The sequence below is a fragment of the Rhinatrema bivittatum genome, chromosome 4 (genome assembly GCF_901001135.1).
Source record: "Rhinatrema bivittatum chromosome 4, aRhiBiv1.1, whole genome shotgun sequence".
Classification (NCBI taxonomy): domain Eukaryota; kingdom Metazoa; phylum Chordata; class Amphibia; order Gymnophiona; family Rhinatrematidae; genus Rhinatrema; species Rhinatrema bivittatum.
In genome coordinates this window covers 374,433,735-374,448,422 of record NC_042618.1, presented here as the reverse complement: position 1 = coordinate 374,448,422, position 14,688 = coordinate 374,433,735, and the positions used below count along the sequence as shown (strand labels likewise).

The 14,688-nt window shown below is 43.0% G+C and overlaps 1 protein-coding gene across 2 annotated transcripts in view; it reads left to right on the top strand.

The window, feature by feature from the left end:
- The window catches only part of DCP1A (decapping mRNA 1A), a 163,672-nt gene that overhangs the window by 134,141 nt on the left and 14,843 nt on the right, over positions 1-14,688 (top strand). For both annotated transcript variants that reach the window (XM_029600874.1, XM_029600873.1), the window contains exons 8-9: positions 7,376-7,441; positions 13,554-13,775. In XM_029600874.1, coding sequence (XP_029456734.1) covers positions 7,376-7,441; positions 13,554-13,775 — 288 coding nt within the window. The remainder of the gene's footprint in view (positions 1-7,375; positions 7,442-13,553; positions 13,776-14,688) is intronic.

Below are 14,688 nucleotides of genomic sequence, written 5' to 3'. Positions count from 1 at the left end.
AAGAGGGTGAGCAGGAGCCTGGGCAAGCAGCATTGTTGCTTCACCTTTGGTGCCATGACCAGTAACTGTTGCCCGTGCACTCCAGTGCACCAATGGTCTACTATGTCGGGGACCAGGACTGCCATTGAGCGCCATGGTCAGCCTCAACACTGAGGTGCCAGGGCACCCTCAATGCCATCAAGGTGCATGACACCCCTCGATGCTATAAATGCCACATGGGCACCATCAAGCACCATGCTCACTTCGAGTCTGCTGGCTGGGCCTTCTGTGTCATAAGCATTGGGTGCTGTAGTCTCGATGCACTGGAGGAACAGCAACAACCTTAGCGTCGTTGAGCGCCTTGGGCCTCTGTGGCGGAGTAGAGGCACCGACCTCTAGTGTCACGGTCTGGACCATGTCAGGGTCCAGGACTGCCATTGAGTGTCATGGTCTTCCTCGATGCCATCAAAATGCATGCGTGGCTGCCCTCAGTGCCATTTGTTGCAGCTCTCAATGATGTCGAGCACCATCAACGACGCATTGGGATCGCCATTAAGTGCCCTGGTCTCCCTTGAGGTCATTGACTGCCGGGACTCCTAAGAGTCCTCGAGTGCCACTGAAGCCATTAGGCGATGGGTTTCGGCCCTTGGACGACCTTGGTGATGTCAAGCGCCAGGGTCACCATTGACCCAAGGCATCCAGGTGCAGTGGTCCTGGGTCCTCAAGGCTCCTTTGCGGTGTCCAGACGGGGTACCAATGGACATCTTGCTGTCCCATCACAGGCCTACGGCCATTGGGCACCATGGATGTTTATCTCAGGGGCACTGAACTGCTGGGATTGGGGGGGCACCATCAGTGCAAATGAGCGCTAGGGTTGCTGTCGAGGCTATCATCTGCTATGGCTGCTGGTGAGGGATGCTCTCAAGCTCGCAGCATCAATGCCCTCAGACATACAGGTAAGCCGGGGGGAACCATCGCCCATGCCAGCAGTCATTGGTTCCTTTGTACACTGATGAGGCATGTTGGGGCCACAGAGCCTCTCCCTGAAGATATCCCTAACATCCTCTGTACTGTCAGTCCATTCTCTTTGGGCACCAGGGCCTCTATTGGTGCCGCCAGGCCATCTATGTCCGCAGGTGCCTGGGGCACCAGGGATGGTGCTATATACTATCAAACTGGTCAGGACACCGTCAAGCACCATCGAAGCCCTAGGTGCAGCATTGTTTGGTGCCATTGATATGATCCATTGTTTGTGAGCGTGAGAGCACTATGGGCCCCCACGGGCGCAGTCAGCAAGGTGGGTTTCACCACCACAGATCACCATGGGAACGTCTGTCGCCATTGACTTTGCTGCTGCTGTTCCATGAAGGAAATGGCCGGGCACCATTCCCTACGCCATTTCAAGGGCTGTGTTCAGCCTCTTGGAGCATTATCAGGTACTGAGGGTACCATGAGGGCGACGCCATAGAATGCCACCCACCATCATGCCATAATCGGAGCTCCAGTGGTACTGGGGAGCTATCATCACACTGTTCCTATTCATGCCATTTGGAGTTAAGGCAACTGTGGAGTGCAGCATGTACAGTTGGGTACTGCAGGGATCATCTATTCCTCTAAGCACTTCAGGCGCTGACAGGTGGCATTCTCGCTGGCAGTGCAGTACACAGCCATCATCATTTCAAGGAATTAGCTTCCTCGTCTGTTCTGCCTCATAAGGTGCTAGGAAGCACTGGGAGGAAGCACCATCACACACTCTGATTGCTTTTTGCAGCGCGGAGCCACCGGCTCTAACAGGTGGTGCTCAGTCCTTGCTGTGTTGTGAAATTCTACCCTCAAGCACGGCGAATGGGTTCTTAGGTGTGCCTCCATCCATAGGTTGAGATACCACCGTATGAGTACTGGTCAGCATGCTTTAACAGCAGAGGGCACTATGCTTCCAGTTGCCTTCTACTGTATGGGTGGGGTGTGTGGGTGTTTTTCCCTCGTGGCAAGCACAACAGATTGTGTGCTGCAGCCACAGGACTGACCTAAGACTACATTCCTGGTCAAACCCCTGTGGGAGTGTATACCAGGAGGGTAGTTTTGGGTGTCTTCCCCTTGTACAGAAGGGGAAATATGAAACCACATGTAGAAAAGCCAATAATTATATGTCAAGTGAAAAAACCCTCATAAATGAGCTGCGGGTATAATGCTTATGATTGCGTTTATAACTTATTGACTTATAACAGTAACATAGTATTTGTTACCAAAGTGTCGTGAAATACCCGCTCAGAAAATGTAATCACTGGGTTCTTCGCTTGTTATATTTTATTGCACGCCACCTTATAAAATACTTGCTTAAGAAACCCAATGTTAAGCAAAAGGCACTTTGGGTTTCTTAAGCAAGTATTTTATAAGGTGGTGTGCAATAGAATGTAACAAGTGAAGAACTATGTTACTGTTATAAGTGAATAAGTCATAAACGCAATCATAAGCATTATACCCGTAGCTCATTTATGAGGGTTTTTTCACTTGACATATAATTATTGGCTTTTCTACATGTGGTTTTATATTTTTTGATGTACATATATACCGCATGGTAACCAGTTTCAGAAGAGGACTATGTCTTTCACTCCCTCCCATGTTAGAAATTTCTTTTGTGGGGCAGCCCCTGGTGCTCCATATCCCATGCAGGTTTATTGCCGAACTGGAGCTTCGATTCTTTGGAATCGGTTCATCTCTTTGTAGACAAGGACCAGGGGATAGCAGCAGCAGTCATTGGACCATTTTTGCTGGGGTCCTTTCATTGGTTTCTGTGGTGGCTTGCCCCATCTGAGGGTGGCTGCAAGTGGCAGATTTAGTTGCATGTGATCCTCAGCATTCAGTGACTGTAACCCAACTCTTACCTGGAGAGTTGGAAGGTTTTTCGAGATCGGGAAGTCCCAATTCCCATTGCTTTCCTGTCCCCTCAGGAAGGGAAGATATGACTGGATTTCCAGGGTGACCCTTATGGGATCCCCCTGGATGCCTGATTGTCCACCCCTACATTGAGTGGCTCTTGTTCTCTGTTTCCCAGAGAAGGAATGTCACTGCTTCTGACCAGTAGTCATTCTCTGTTCCTCGCAGGATCTGAGAGCCAGTCGTGCGATAGCACTCTCCTTAGGTTATCCTAAGGCACAGCAGGTCTATTTCGCAAGGGAGCCATTCCAGATTCGGTCTCCCCGTCATACTAGGAGTCTCCTCTTCAGGGTAACTCCCCAGTGAAGATTAGGGGGTTTCTCCTGTCCTGACAGAATGAATAGCCTTTCCCATGACAGAGTGCATTGTGGGTGAGCTTCAGGCCTAACTTAACTCCCTGCTTGGGGGTTTGGGCTAACAATCCCATTCAGGGATTGTGTTTCATCCCCTGAAACTCTTGATGCTATCCTGCATGGTCAGCTATGTTTGGTACTTTGCCACATAGGGTCTGTCACAGACCCTGCCATTGTTGGTGATTATTCTTCCAAGCATTGCTTGGGTTTTTCTGTCCATTTTGCCTATCAGCCAAACATGGGTACACTTCTGCAGATGCATTCTGTCCTTCATATGCCAGTGGATGCAGTTTTTCTGGGGAGCTCTTGGGCCCCCAGTTGATTTTTCAGTTGTCTTGTAACACCGAAGGAAACTAAGAGCATAAGAACATAAGAAAATGCCATACTAGGTCAGACCAAGGGTCCATCAAGCCCAGCATCCTGTTTCCAACAGTGGCCAATCCAGGCCATAAGAACCTGGCAAGTACCCAAAAACAAACTAAATCTATTCCATGTAACCATTGCTAATGGCAGTGGCTATTCTCTAAGTGAACTTAATAGCAGGTAATGGACTTCTCCTCCAAGAACTTATCCAATCCTTTTTTAAACACAGCTATACTAACTGCACTAACCACATTCTCTGGCAACAAATTCCAGAGTTTAATTGTGCGTTGAGTAAAAAAGAACTTTCTCCGATTAGTTTTAAATGTGCCCCATGCTAACTTCATGGAGTGCCCCCTAGTCTTTCTACGAAAGAGTAAATAACCGATTCACATCTACCCGTTCTAGACCTCTCATGATTTTAAACACCTCTATCATATCCCCCCTCAGTCGTCTCTTCTCCAAGCTGAAAAGTCCTAACCTCTTTAGTCTTTCCTCATAGGGGAGCTGTTCCATTCCCCTTATCATTTTGGTAGCCCTTCTCTGTACCTTCTACATCGCAATTATATCTTTTTTGAGATGCGGCGACCAGAATTGTACACAGTATTCAAGGTGCGGTCTCACCATGGAGCGATACAGAGGCATTATGACATTTTCCGTTTTATTCATCATTCCTTTTCTAATAATTCCCAACATTCTGTTTGCTTTTTTGACTGCCGCAGCACACTGAACCGACGATTTCAATGTGTTATCCACTATGACACCTAGATCTCTTTCTTGGGTTGTAGCACCTAATGTGGAACCCAACATTGTGTAATTATAGCATGGGTTATTTTTCCCTATATGCATCACCTTGCACTTATCCACGTTAAATTTCATCTGCCATTTGGATGCCCAATTTTCCAGTCTCACAAGGTCTTCCTGCAATTTATCACAATCTGCTTGTGATTTAACTACTCTGAACAATTTTGTGTCATCTGCAAATTTGATTATCTCACTCGTCGTATTTCTTTCCAGATCATTTATAAATATATTGAACAATAAGGGTCCCAATACAGATCCCTGAGGCACTCCACTGTCCACTCCCTTCCACTGAGAAAATTGCCCATTTAATCCTACTCTCTGTTTCCTGTCTTTTAGCCAGTTTGCAATCCACGAAAGGACATCGCCACCTATCCCATGACTTTTTACTTTTCCTAGAAGCCTCTCATGAGGAACTTTGTCAAACGCCTTCTGAAAATCCAAGTATACTATATCTACCGGTTCACCTTTATCCACATGTTTATTAACTCCTTCAAAAAAGTGAAGCAGATTTGTGAGGCAAGACTTGCCCTGGGTAAAGCCGTGCTGACTTTGTTCCATTAAACCATGTCTTTCTATATGTTCTGTGATTTTGATGTTTAGAACACTTTCCACTATTTTTCCTGGCACTGAAGTCAGGCTAACCGGTCTGTAGTTTCCCAGATCGCCCCTGGAGCCCTTTTTAAATATTGGGGTTACATTTGCTATCCTCCAGTCTTCAGGTACAATGGATGATTTTAATGATAAGTTACAAATTTTTACTAATAGGTCTGAAATTTCATTTTTTAGTTCCTTCAGAACTCTGGGGTGTATACCATCCGGTCCAGGTGATTTACTACTCTTCAGTTTGTCAATCAGGCCTACCACATCTTCTAGGTTCACCGTGATTTGATTCAGTCCATCTGAATCATTACCCATGAAAACCTTCTCCATTACGGGTACCTCCCCAACATCCTCTTCAGTAAACTATGCGGTCTTTGTCCAAAAGTTCTTCTCTTGTTGCATCTCTAGACTTTTTCCTGTATCCAGGAGGTTCTAGAAGTACTGTCATTGTCAGGGTTTACTGATCCGCAACCCTGCTTGTAATGTTTTCCGTGATGTGGAGTATGTTTGTTTCTTGCTAGCATTCGCATCACTCCCCTGCCTTAAACGCCTCTGCTATGCATTGAGGTTTTGTGTCTGTCTTTTCTATGGATTTCTCTTTGTAGAACCCAACTCTTTTCCCACCTAGACCCCTTTCTGGGTCGGCTGCCTCACAGTCTAAAGGGAGAGAGTTGGTCCTTTCAACACTGTGCCTGCTTTGTTCTGCTCAAACAGTTATAGCTTAGGAATCACCAATGTGGGAGGACTACTACTCTGCCTGTCCTTGAAGAAAGCAGAGTTGCTTACCTGTAACAGGTGTTCTCTGAGGACAGCAGGATGTTAATCCAGCTGAAACGCACCTGCCTCCCCTGGGAGTTGATTTCTCCATGTATGAGTTATATCATGGACTGAGGGACTCTGCCTAGTGGGCAGGGTGATAATCAGAGCTGCACATGCTCAGTAAGGCATGTTTGAAAGTTCTAGAATCTTTGAGATCAAAGTTCCGGGGCCAGGCTCCATCCGATGATGTCACCCATATATAAGGACTAACATCTTGCTGTCCTCTGAGAAAACTTGTTAGAGGTAAGCAACTCTGCTTTACACGTTTTGAGAAAGGAGCTCCTACACGTGTAAGAGCCACCAGTGGTGTGTGGTGGTTGTGTTGTGAGGTGCTAAGAGCAAAGCCCAGATGTTGACTTGGATCTGAGTATCGGAAAGAGGTGACTTTTCCTGACACACCAGTGTGCTGTGGCATATTGGTTGGGAAACACTTGTGGAAAACAAACACAGCACATCACCCTGCTAACAACATCCCTATGGTAAAGTATGGTGGTGGCAGCTTTATGATGTGGGGATACTTTGCAGTAGCTGGAACCGAGAAACTTGTGAAGAAGAGGGAAAGATAGATGGTGTAAAGTACAGGCAGATCCTAGAGGAAAACCTATTCCAGTCTGCCAAAGACCTGGGGCTGGGGAGAAAATTCACTTTTCAGCAGGACAATGATCCTAAGAACAAAGCAAAGGCAACTATGGAGCAACCCAGCAAGAAGAAAGTGAATGTCCTTGAGTGGCCCAGTCAAAGCCCAGACCTGACTCCAAAAGAAAATCTGTGGCAAGACTTGCAGTCTGTACAATCTCTACAGCCAACCTGAAAAAGCTTGAGCTCTTCTGATCAGAAGAATGGGCAAAAACTTCACCATCTAACTCATGGCTGTTAATTCTCGGTGGAAGTCTCTTTAGTAATGAGTCAAGCATTGTGAAGGCTTATGAAATCAAAACTTTTTGGTTTTTTATTTGTAATTATATTTGGACCATTCTATAATTGTTCTTTCACAATGAATGTGTAGACCATGTTATGTAGATCAGTGAAACAAAACTACTTTAATACATTTTGATTTGGTTTTTTTAAATAGAACATGAAGACTTTTGCAAGGCATTGAATATACCTGCAGCCTCTGCCAGTCCACCAGCTTCTGCACTGCCCTGTGCATGCAGACCCCGCCACCATGCGCCCCCCCCCCCCCGTGGAAGCGCGGGTGGCCCTCTGTTTCTTTGGCCGCCAGAAGAAGATATGAGCTCATATCCTCTTCCAGGGGCCAAAGAAGGGAGAGAGCGCTGCTGCCGAAAGAGGGGATGAACATACTCATATCTTCTGGCAGCAGTGCTCTCTCTGTGTTTCACCAACCGGCTGGTCTGCCACTTCCCTTCGTGTGCCACTCCGTGCAACTGCATGGTTTGCACACCTGGTTGTGCTGGGCCTGGCAGGCGAAAGTACCCTTGGAGCTTACAAGCTCTGTAGGGAGATTGAAAATTGGCCTTTAAAGAATTACCATTTTGTAAACGTGTTTTTTTTTTCTCTTGCAGTCTGTTCAGCAGAGCAAAGAACCAGAAGTATTTAAACAGCCCAAGAGTCTGCCAAAGGCAGTACCAGTAAGCATATTTAGTGATTTCTAAAGCAAAGTGAACAGTATAAAAGCCAAAAAGCTGTTTCAAAATGATAATGTGGAAATTAAATCTTACTGCTTTATAAATAACTGCAGTATAAAATTGCAAGTATTTCAAGCATCTCCCTCTGGAGTAGATTTTTACTAATGTAATGTGTGCTCTGGTACCTAGGAACTGAGGTGTCATAATGCATTAACATTATCTTGAAGTCTCAAAGCCATAAGAACATAAGAAATTGCCATGCTGGGTCAGACCAAGGGTCCATCAAGCCCAGCATTCTGTTTCCAACAAAGATTCTAAACCAGGCCACAAGAACCTGGCAAGTACCCAAATACTAAGAAGATCCCATGCTACTGATGCCAGTAATAGCAGAGGCCATTCCCTAAGTCAACTTGATTAATAACAGTTAATGGACTTCTCCAAGAACTTCTCAAACCTTTTTTGAACCCAGCTACACTAACCACTAACCACATCCTCTGGCAACAAATTCCAGAGCTTAATTGTGCATTGAGTGAAAAAGAATTTTCTTGGATTAGTCTTAAATGTGCTACTTGTTAACTTCATGGAGTGTGCCCCCTAGTTCTTCTATTATCTGAAAGTGTAAATAATAGATTCACATCTGCTCATTCAAGACCTCTCATGATTTTAAAGACCTCTATCATATCCCCCCACAGCCGTCTCTTCTCCAAGCTGAACAGCCCTAACCTCTTCAGCCTTTCCTCATAGGGGAGCTGTTCCATCCTCTTTATCATTTTGGTCGCCCTTCTCTGTACCTTCTCCATCACAAATATATCTTTTTTGAGATGCGGCGACCAGAATTGTACACCTCATTCAAGGTTTGATCTTTAGAATAGTTTCTACTAATTTTCCCTGCACTGAAGTCAGGCTTACTGGTCTATAGTTTCCTGGATCTCCCCTGAAGCCCTTTTTAAATATTGGGGTTACATTGGCCATCCTCCAGTCTTCAGGTACAATGGATGATTTTGATAGGTTACAAATTTTAACTAATAGATCTGAAATTTCATTTTTTAGTTCCTTCAGAACCGTAGGATGCATACCATCCAGTCCAGGTGATTTGCTACTCTTTAGTTTGTCAATCTGGCCTACTACATCTTCCAGGATCACAGTGATTTGGTTCAGTTCATCTGACTCATCACTCTTGAAAACCATCTCTGGAACTGGTATCTCCCCAACATCCTCATTAGTAAACACAGAAGCAAAGAATTCATTTAGTCTTTCTGCAACGGCCTTATCTTCCTTAGGAGCCCCTTTAACCCCTCGGTCATCTAACTGTCCAACCGATTCTCTCACAGGTTTCTTGCTTCAGATATATTATGAGTTTTTACCTCTACGGCCAAATAGCCTCTTTCACCTCACCTTTTAACCATGCCAGTAATCGTTTTCCCTTCTTTCCACCTTTCTTAATGCGTGGAATACATCTGGACTGCGTGTCTAGGATTGTATTTTTAAACAATGTCCATGCCTGTTGAACACTTTTAACCTTTGCAGCTGCACCTTTCAGTTTTTTGCTATTTTCCTCATTTTATCAAAGTTTCCCTTTTAAAAATGGTGTTAGAGCTTAAGATTACTTATTGTCCCCCTTCCAGTTATTAGTTTAAATTTGATCATGTTATGACCTCTCTCACCAAATCCTGCAATCCACTAAGAATTAAATCTAAAATAGCTCCCCCTCTCATTGGTTCCTGAACCAATTGTTCCATAAAGCAGTCATTTAATTACATGCAGGAACTTTGTCTCTAGCATGTCCTGATGTTACATTTACCCAGTCAATATTGGAGTAATTGAAATCTCCCATTATTACTGCACTGCCAAATTGGTTAGCTTCCCTGATTTCTCTTAGCATTTCATCATCTGTCTAACCATTTTGTCCAGGTGGATGGTAGAATACTCCTATCACTATACTCTTACCCAAAACACATGGGATTTCTACCCATATAGATTCTACTGAGCATTTAGTCTCTTGTATGATCTTTATGTCCGGGAGGGTACAGAGTCCAACAGGATAAAGTGCCACACCCCGACCAAGTTGATCCTCCCTGTCATTAAGATATAATTTGTACCCTAATATAGCACTGTCCCATTGGTTATCCTTCTTCCACTAGGTCTCTGTGATGCCAGTTATGTCAATCTCATCATTTACTGCTATACACTCTAACTCTCCCATTTTACTTCTTAGACTTCTGGCATTGGCATGCAGACATTTCAAAGTGTGTTTTTTGTTTGTATTAACAACCTGCTTTTCAGTTAAAAGGGATAATTTGGAAATCTTTCGCTCAGGTGATTTTTTTTACATATAGGCACATGGACTACATTTTTATTTTATTGGAACTTCTCTGTTGGGATGCCCTAACTCTCCTGTTTCATTAGTATCCTTCAAGGATATATTCCTCCGAACCATGCACTGCTGAGTGACTGTTGGCTTTCCCCCTTAGAGCAGCTTTTAAACTACAACATCTCCTTTTCAAAGGTTTGTGCCAGCAGCTTGGTTCCACTCTGGTTAAGGTGGAGCCCATCCTTTTGGAAAAGTCTTCCCCCTTCCCCAAAGGTTTCCCCAGTTCCTTACAAAACTGAATCCCTTTTCCCTGCACCATCGTCTCATCCACACATTGAAACTCCAGAGCTCTGCCTGCCTCTGGGGACCAGGAACAGCATGTGGAACAGGAAGCATTTCAGAGAATGCTACCCTGGAGGTTCTGGATTTAAGCTTTCTACCCAAAATCCTAAATTTGACTTCCAGATCCTCTCTCCCACATTTTCCTATGTCATTGGTGCCCACATGTACCACGACAGCCGGCTCCTCCCCAGCACTGTCTATAATCCTATGTAGATGTGTGAGGTCTGCCACCTTCGCACCAGGCAGGCAAGTAACCAGGCAGTCCTCACGTCCACTAGTCACCCTATCTACAGTTCTAATAATTGATTCACCAACTATGATGGCCGGCCTAACCCTTCCCTCCTGGGCAGTAGCCCTGGAAGACTTGTCCTCAGTGCGAGAGGACAATACATCACCTGGAGAGCAGGTCCTTGCTACAGGATCCTTCCTGCTACACCAGGGTGATGTTCTCCAACTGGGAGACCTTCCTGATCCAAGGCAGCACTGGGGCTGCCAGACTGGATTTGGGACTTGGCTACGATGTCTCTGAAGGTCTCATCAATGTAACTCTCTGTCTGCCTCAGCCATGAGACTAAAAGCAATTTTGAATGGATTTAAGTATTGTGTTACATCAAATTATTTTTTTTGTAATTCTTTATTTCTCAATTTTCATATTATTCACATACAGAAAGTGAATTACAGTAAATATTAACAAAAAAAGGAAGAAAAAATGAACTTCCTAATAATCTATAGACCAAATACAACTTTACTGTTAATATTTTCATAAAGTAATGAAAAGATCCAGGAAATTCTGGAACATAATGTAAAACAAGAAAAATAAAATAACCATAAGGAAAGAATATCAGCCTATTTTCAATCATGCCTCTAAACAGGTTGGGTTATACTGGTCTCAACTTTACAGTTATCCAAAAAGTTTCTTAATTGTGTGGGTTCGTAGAAAATCTATTATTTTTCATTTTCATCATGCACTTGCATGAATACCTAATATTTATTTGGGCTCCTAAAGATCTTGCCTCCTGATACATTCCCAAGAACAATTTTCTACGAGATTGAGTGGGTATACCCACACTTTTTGTCCATAATATATATCATTTCTATTACGAAAAAAGGATCTTAAAATTATGTCTCTATCAGAAGGAAAAACAAAAGAAACCAATAGTGTTCCCTGATGATCCACCTGTTCCTCTAAAGATGTTTCTAAAAAAGTAGTTAAATCAGAACCAATATTCTGATTAAGACCTGGTACTGCTGGATCAGTCTGATTTCTTGATGTGGAGGTGTAGTAGATCCTAGCTATTGGGGGAATAGCTTCGGGAGACAACATAAGTATATCCCTCAAATATTTTTTTAAATTGCTCTTTTGGTGAAATTAGTTTAATAGAGGGGAAATTTAATATTCTAAGATTTACATATCTCATGTTATTCTCAACATTTTCAATTTTTCTGGTAGTAATAATATCTGATTGAATCAACTTTTCCTGTGTTTCCTGGACCTTTGTTATTTGTGTTGACATTTCTTTAATTTGTACTTCATGTAATTTTAACATTGGTTCCATTGTTTGAATCGTTTTTTGAGAAGCATTTATTGCTAAAGTTAAAGAGGAAATTGAATTTTCTAAAGTAACCAAAGCACACCAAATTGATTCTAATGTAATTACATTTGGCTTGGATAATTTCTGCAATGTGAGGCCTGTAATTTCCCCATGCTCTTGGCAAGCTTCCGAAATCAAATTTATTTCACTTGCCAAGTCCTCTCCCCTCTCTTGAATATTAAGTTTCATATTCGGGACAGATACAGTTGGTTCTCTAAGTATAACATTCACGTCACCATTATTATTCTCCAATGCCTGAATACGTAATGTTAAAAAGTCCTCCGTGGTAGACCCAATTCCCACCTCTGCTGCCGTCATCTCTCCGGCTATATGTTGTTGTTGTGCTGGTTGCACGTCTTGGGTACATTTGGTGCATATCTCGGACATCCTCAGCTCGGTACTCAACCATATGTGAGGACTACCATCCTGCTTGTCCTGTGAGAAAGCAAATGTTGCTTACATGTAACAGGTGTTCTCACAGGACAGCAGGATATTAGTCCTCACGAAACCTGCCCCGCCACCCCACAGTGTTGGGTTCGTTACGTTTTCTTATTTTATTTTTTGGCACTTACTATAGGTTTTAAACAAGACTGAAGGGGAACCCCTGCTGGTTGCAGGGTTAGTGCCATCCTGGGTATGCCCAGTAGGTGCAAGTCAAAGTTCTAGAAACTTTGACAAAAGTGTTCCGTGATTGGGCTCCATCCTGTGATGTCACACACATGTGAGGACTACCATCCTGCTTGTCCTGTGAGAAATAAATTTAGGGTGTGTTGTATTTTTGGCGCCTCAGTTGCTACCGCCACCTCCTTTTTGGCTTCCAGGTCAGTTGGAACCAGAGCTGGGTTCTGGCGCTAAGATGTAGCTTCTCATGGTTCCTTGGCCAGGGGCCACAAAACTTCCCTTCCACCAGAACCCAGCTAACTCTGACCCTACCTTCAGCCACTTAGTGGCACCAGTGAATGGGATTCCCTCCCAACAGGAAGGAGAAGTCCATTACCTGCTATTAATTAAGTTGAATTAGAAATCAGCCACTGCTATTACTAGCAGCAGTAACATGGAATAGACTTAGTTTTTGGGTACTTGCCAGGTTCTTATGGCCTGGATTGGCCACTGTTGGAAACAGGATGCTGGGCTTGATGGACCCTTGGTCTGACCCATTATGGCATGTTCTTAGGGATGTGAGTGCTGCCTCCACAGCATCCCTGCCCTAGCCAGGCCTGGGAATCAAATCCAGGTAATATCAGCACACAGTACTTGCCTGAACCACTAGGTAGGCCCAAAATATACGTATTTTATGAATGATTTACTATAACACTTCTGATGTCTCACTTTGCCAGTCATAGGTTTGGTTTATTACATGCTAAATGATGATCATGTGTTTGCATTCTTCTGTCACACTCTTTCTATTAATAATTCTACAAAAGACATAGATGTCCCAAATCAAACAAATTCTTCACTTAGCTTGGTGTACCATCTTTTAACTCAGGCCTACCTTATAGGCAGAAAGACTCATCCAGAGGATTTATTAAGGTACAAATATCTCTCAAATTGCAGCTTGTATTAGAGATTCTGAAATTGTTGTATTATTGTGTATAGGTCTCCCTCTTCCTCACTCTGAGGAACAGCAGCAATTGCTTTTTTAACAGTGGTCTTCTAAAACTAAGGATGAAAGGAGAGGACAAGAGACATGGAGGCCCACTGGCCATTTTTTTCAGATCTTTGTTAGTTTTTTTTTTTTATTGCAAATGCTTTAGAAAAGGTGGTTCCTCTATCTTCTTCCTTAGATTTATAAAATGTAGTTTAATAGCAGCCATATTATACTTTTGCTGATATTTTCTCATGCTTTCCTGCTCATCATTTCTTTGTATAGATTGCACCTGCTCAGTTTGTCACACCTGTGACTACAGTGGCTCCTTCCGTCCTCTTGTCGCCTAGTGTTTTCCAGCATTCGGCGCCTAAATCCACTGAACTGGACAATAAAGCCAGCTCTTCACCTTCTCCAACGGCTGGAGCTACAGAAATTCAGACTACTCTTCTGCCTTCTACCCTCAGTAGATCTCAGCTCCAGGAGACATTAATACATCTCATAAAGGTACTGACAATGCTGATCTACACCTGTTTTATATATTGAGCGAGCCTTGAGAAAATAAAATGGATGGGAATGAAGGGACCCCGCCACCTGTCCTATAAGGTTGTCAGGATGTCCCAGAATATGCAAGCAGAGTATTGTGGCATTATTCATTGATGCGGAGAAAGAGATTTGGGTTAAGGAGCGGGTTTTGTTAGCAGGATGAACTGTCAGTCTTGAGAGCAAACCCACACCATTGCTTTGTTTAAACAAAATCTGCAAAAGTTTTCAAGCCAACATATCCTTATCACTAGCAAGAATTGTTTATTTGTGCAGAGGATCCTATAGACAATAATCAATAGCATTTAGTTTTGTTGAAATAATCCAGAAGCTACTAAAAACCTTTTTGTTTAAAATGGCATTTGAAGATTAAGCATTGTAATCATTAGAAGGACGCAATTGCAAGTGATATAAATAGATGATTAGCTTTGATACGGATCAGGTGTTTTTCATCTGGGGCCAGACTTTTGTGTGTTATGTTATATTTTATTTATGATTTTATGAATGATCTGCCTTGGATTTTGAGAAAATGCAGGATATACATTTTTTTAAATTTAATCTTTCTTAAATTTTAAATCTGATAACATAATAACCCTAAACAGGAATAAACAATGTTACAAATTAACGTAGTCATGATTTCACAAGGAAAAAACAAAACAATATTTCTAGTCCACATTATCTGAGATGCCTAAATTATAAGTAATAATAATAAAGCAGAAAACGAGGTAAGGAAGGTGACAATATATAGTCTTCAGTATCCGTATCCTATGTACTTTATTTATTTATTTAAACATTTTTATATACCGGCATTAGTTGTGGACATCATGCCGGTTTACATCAAAACTGGTAAAGTATGGAAATTACATTTTAACAGGGA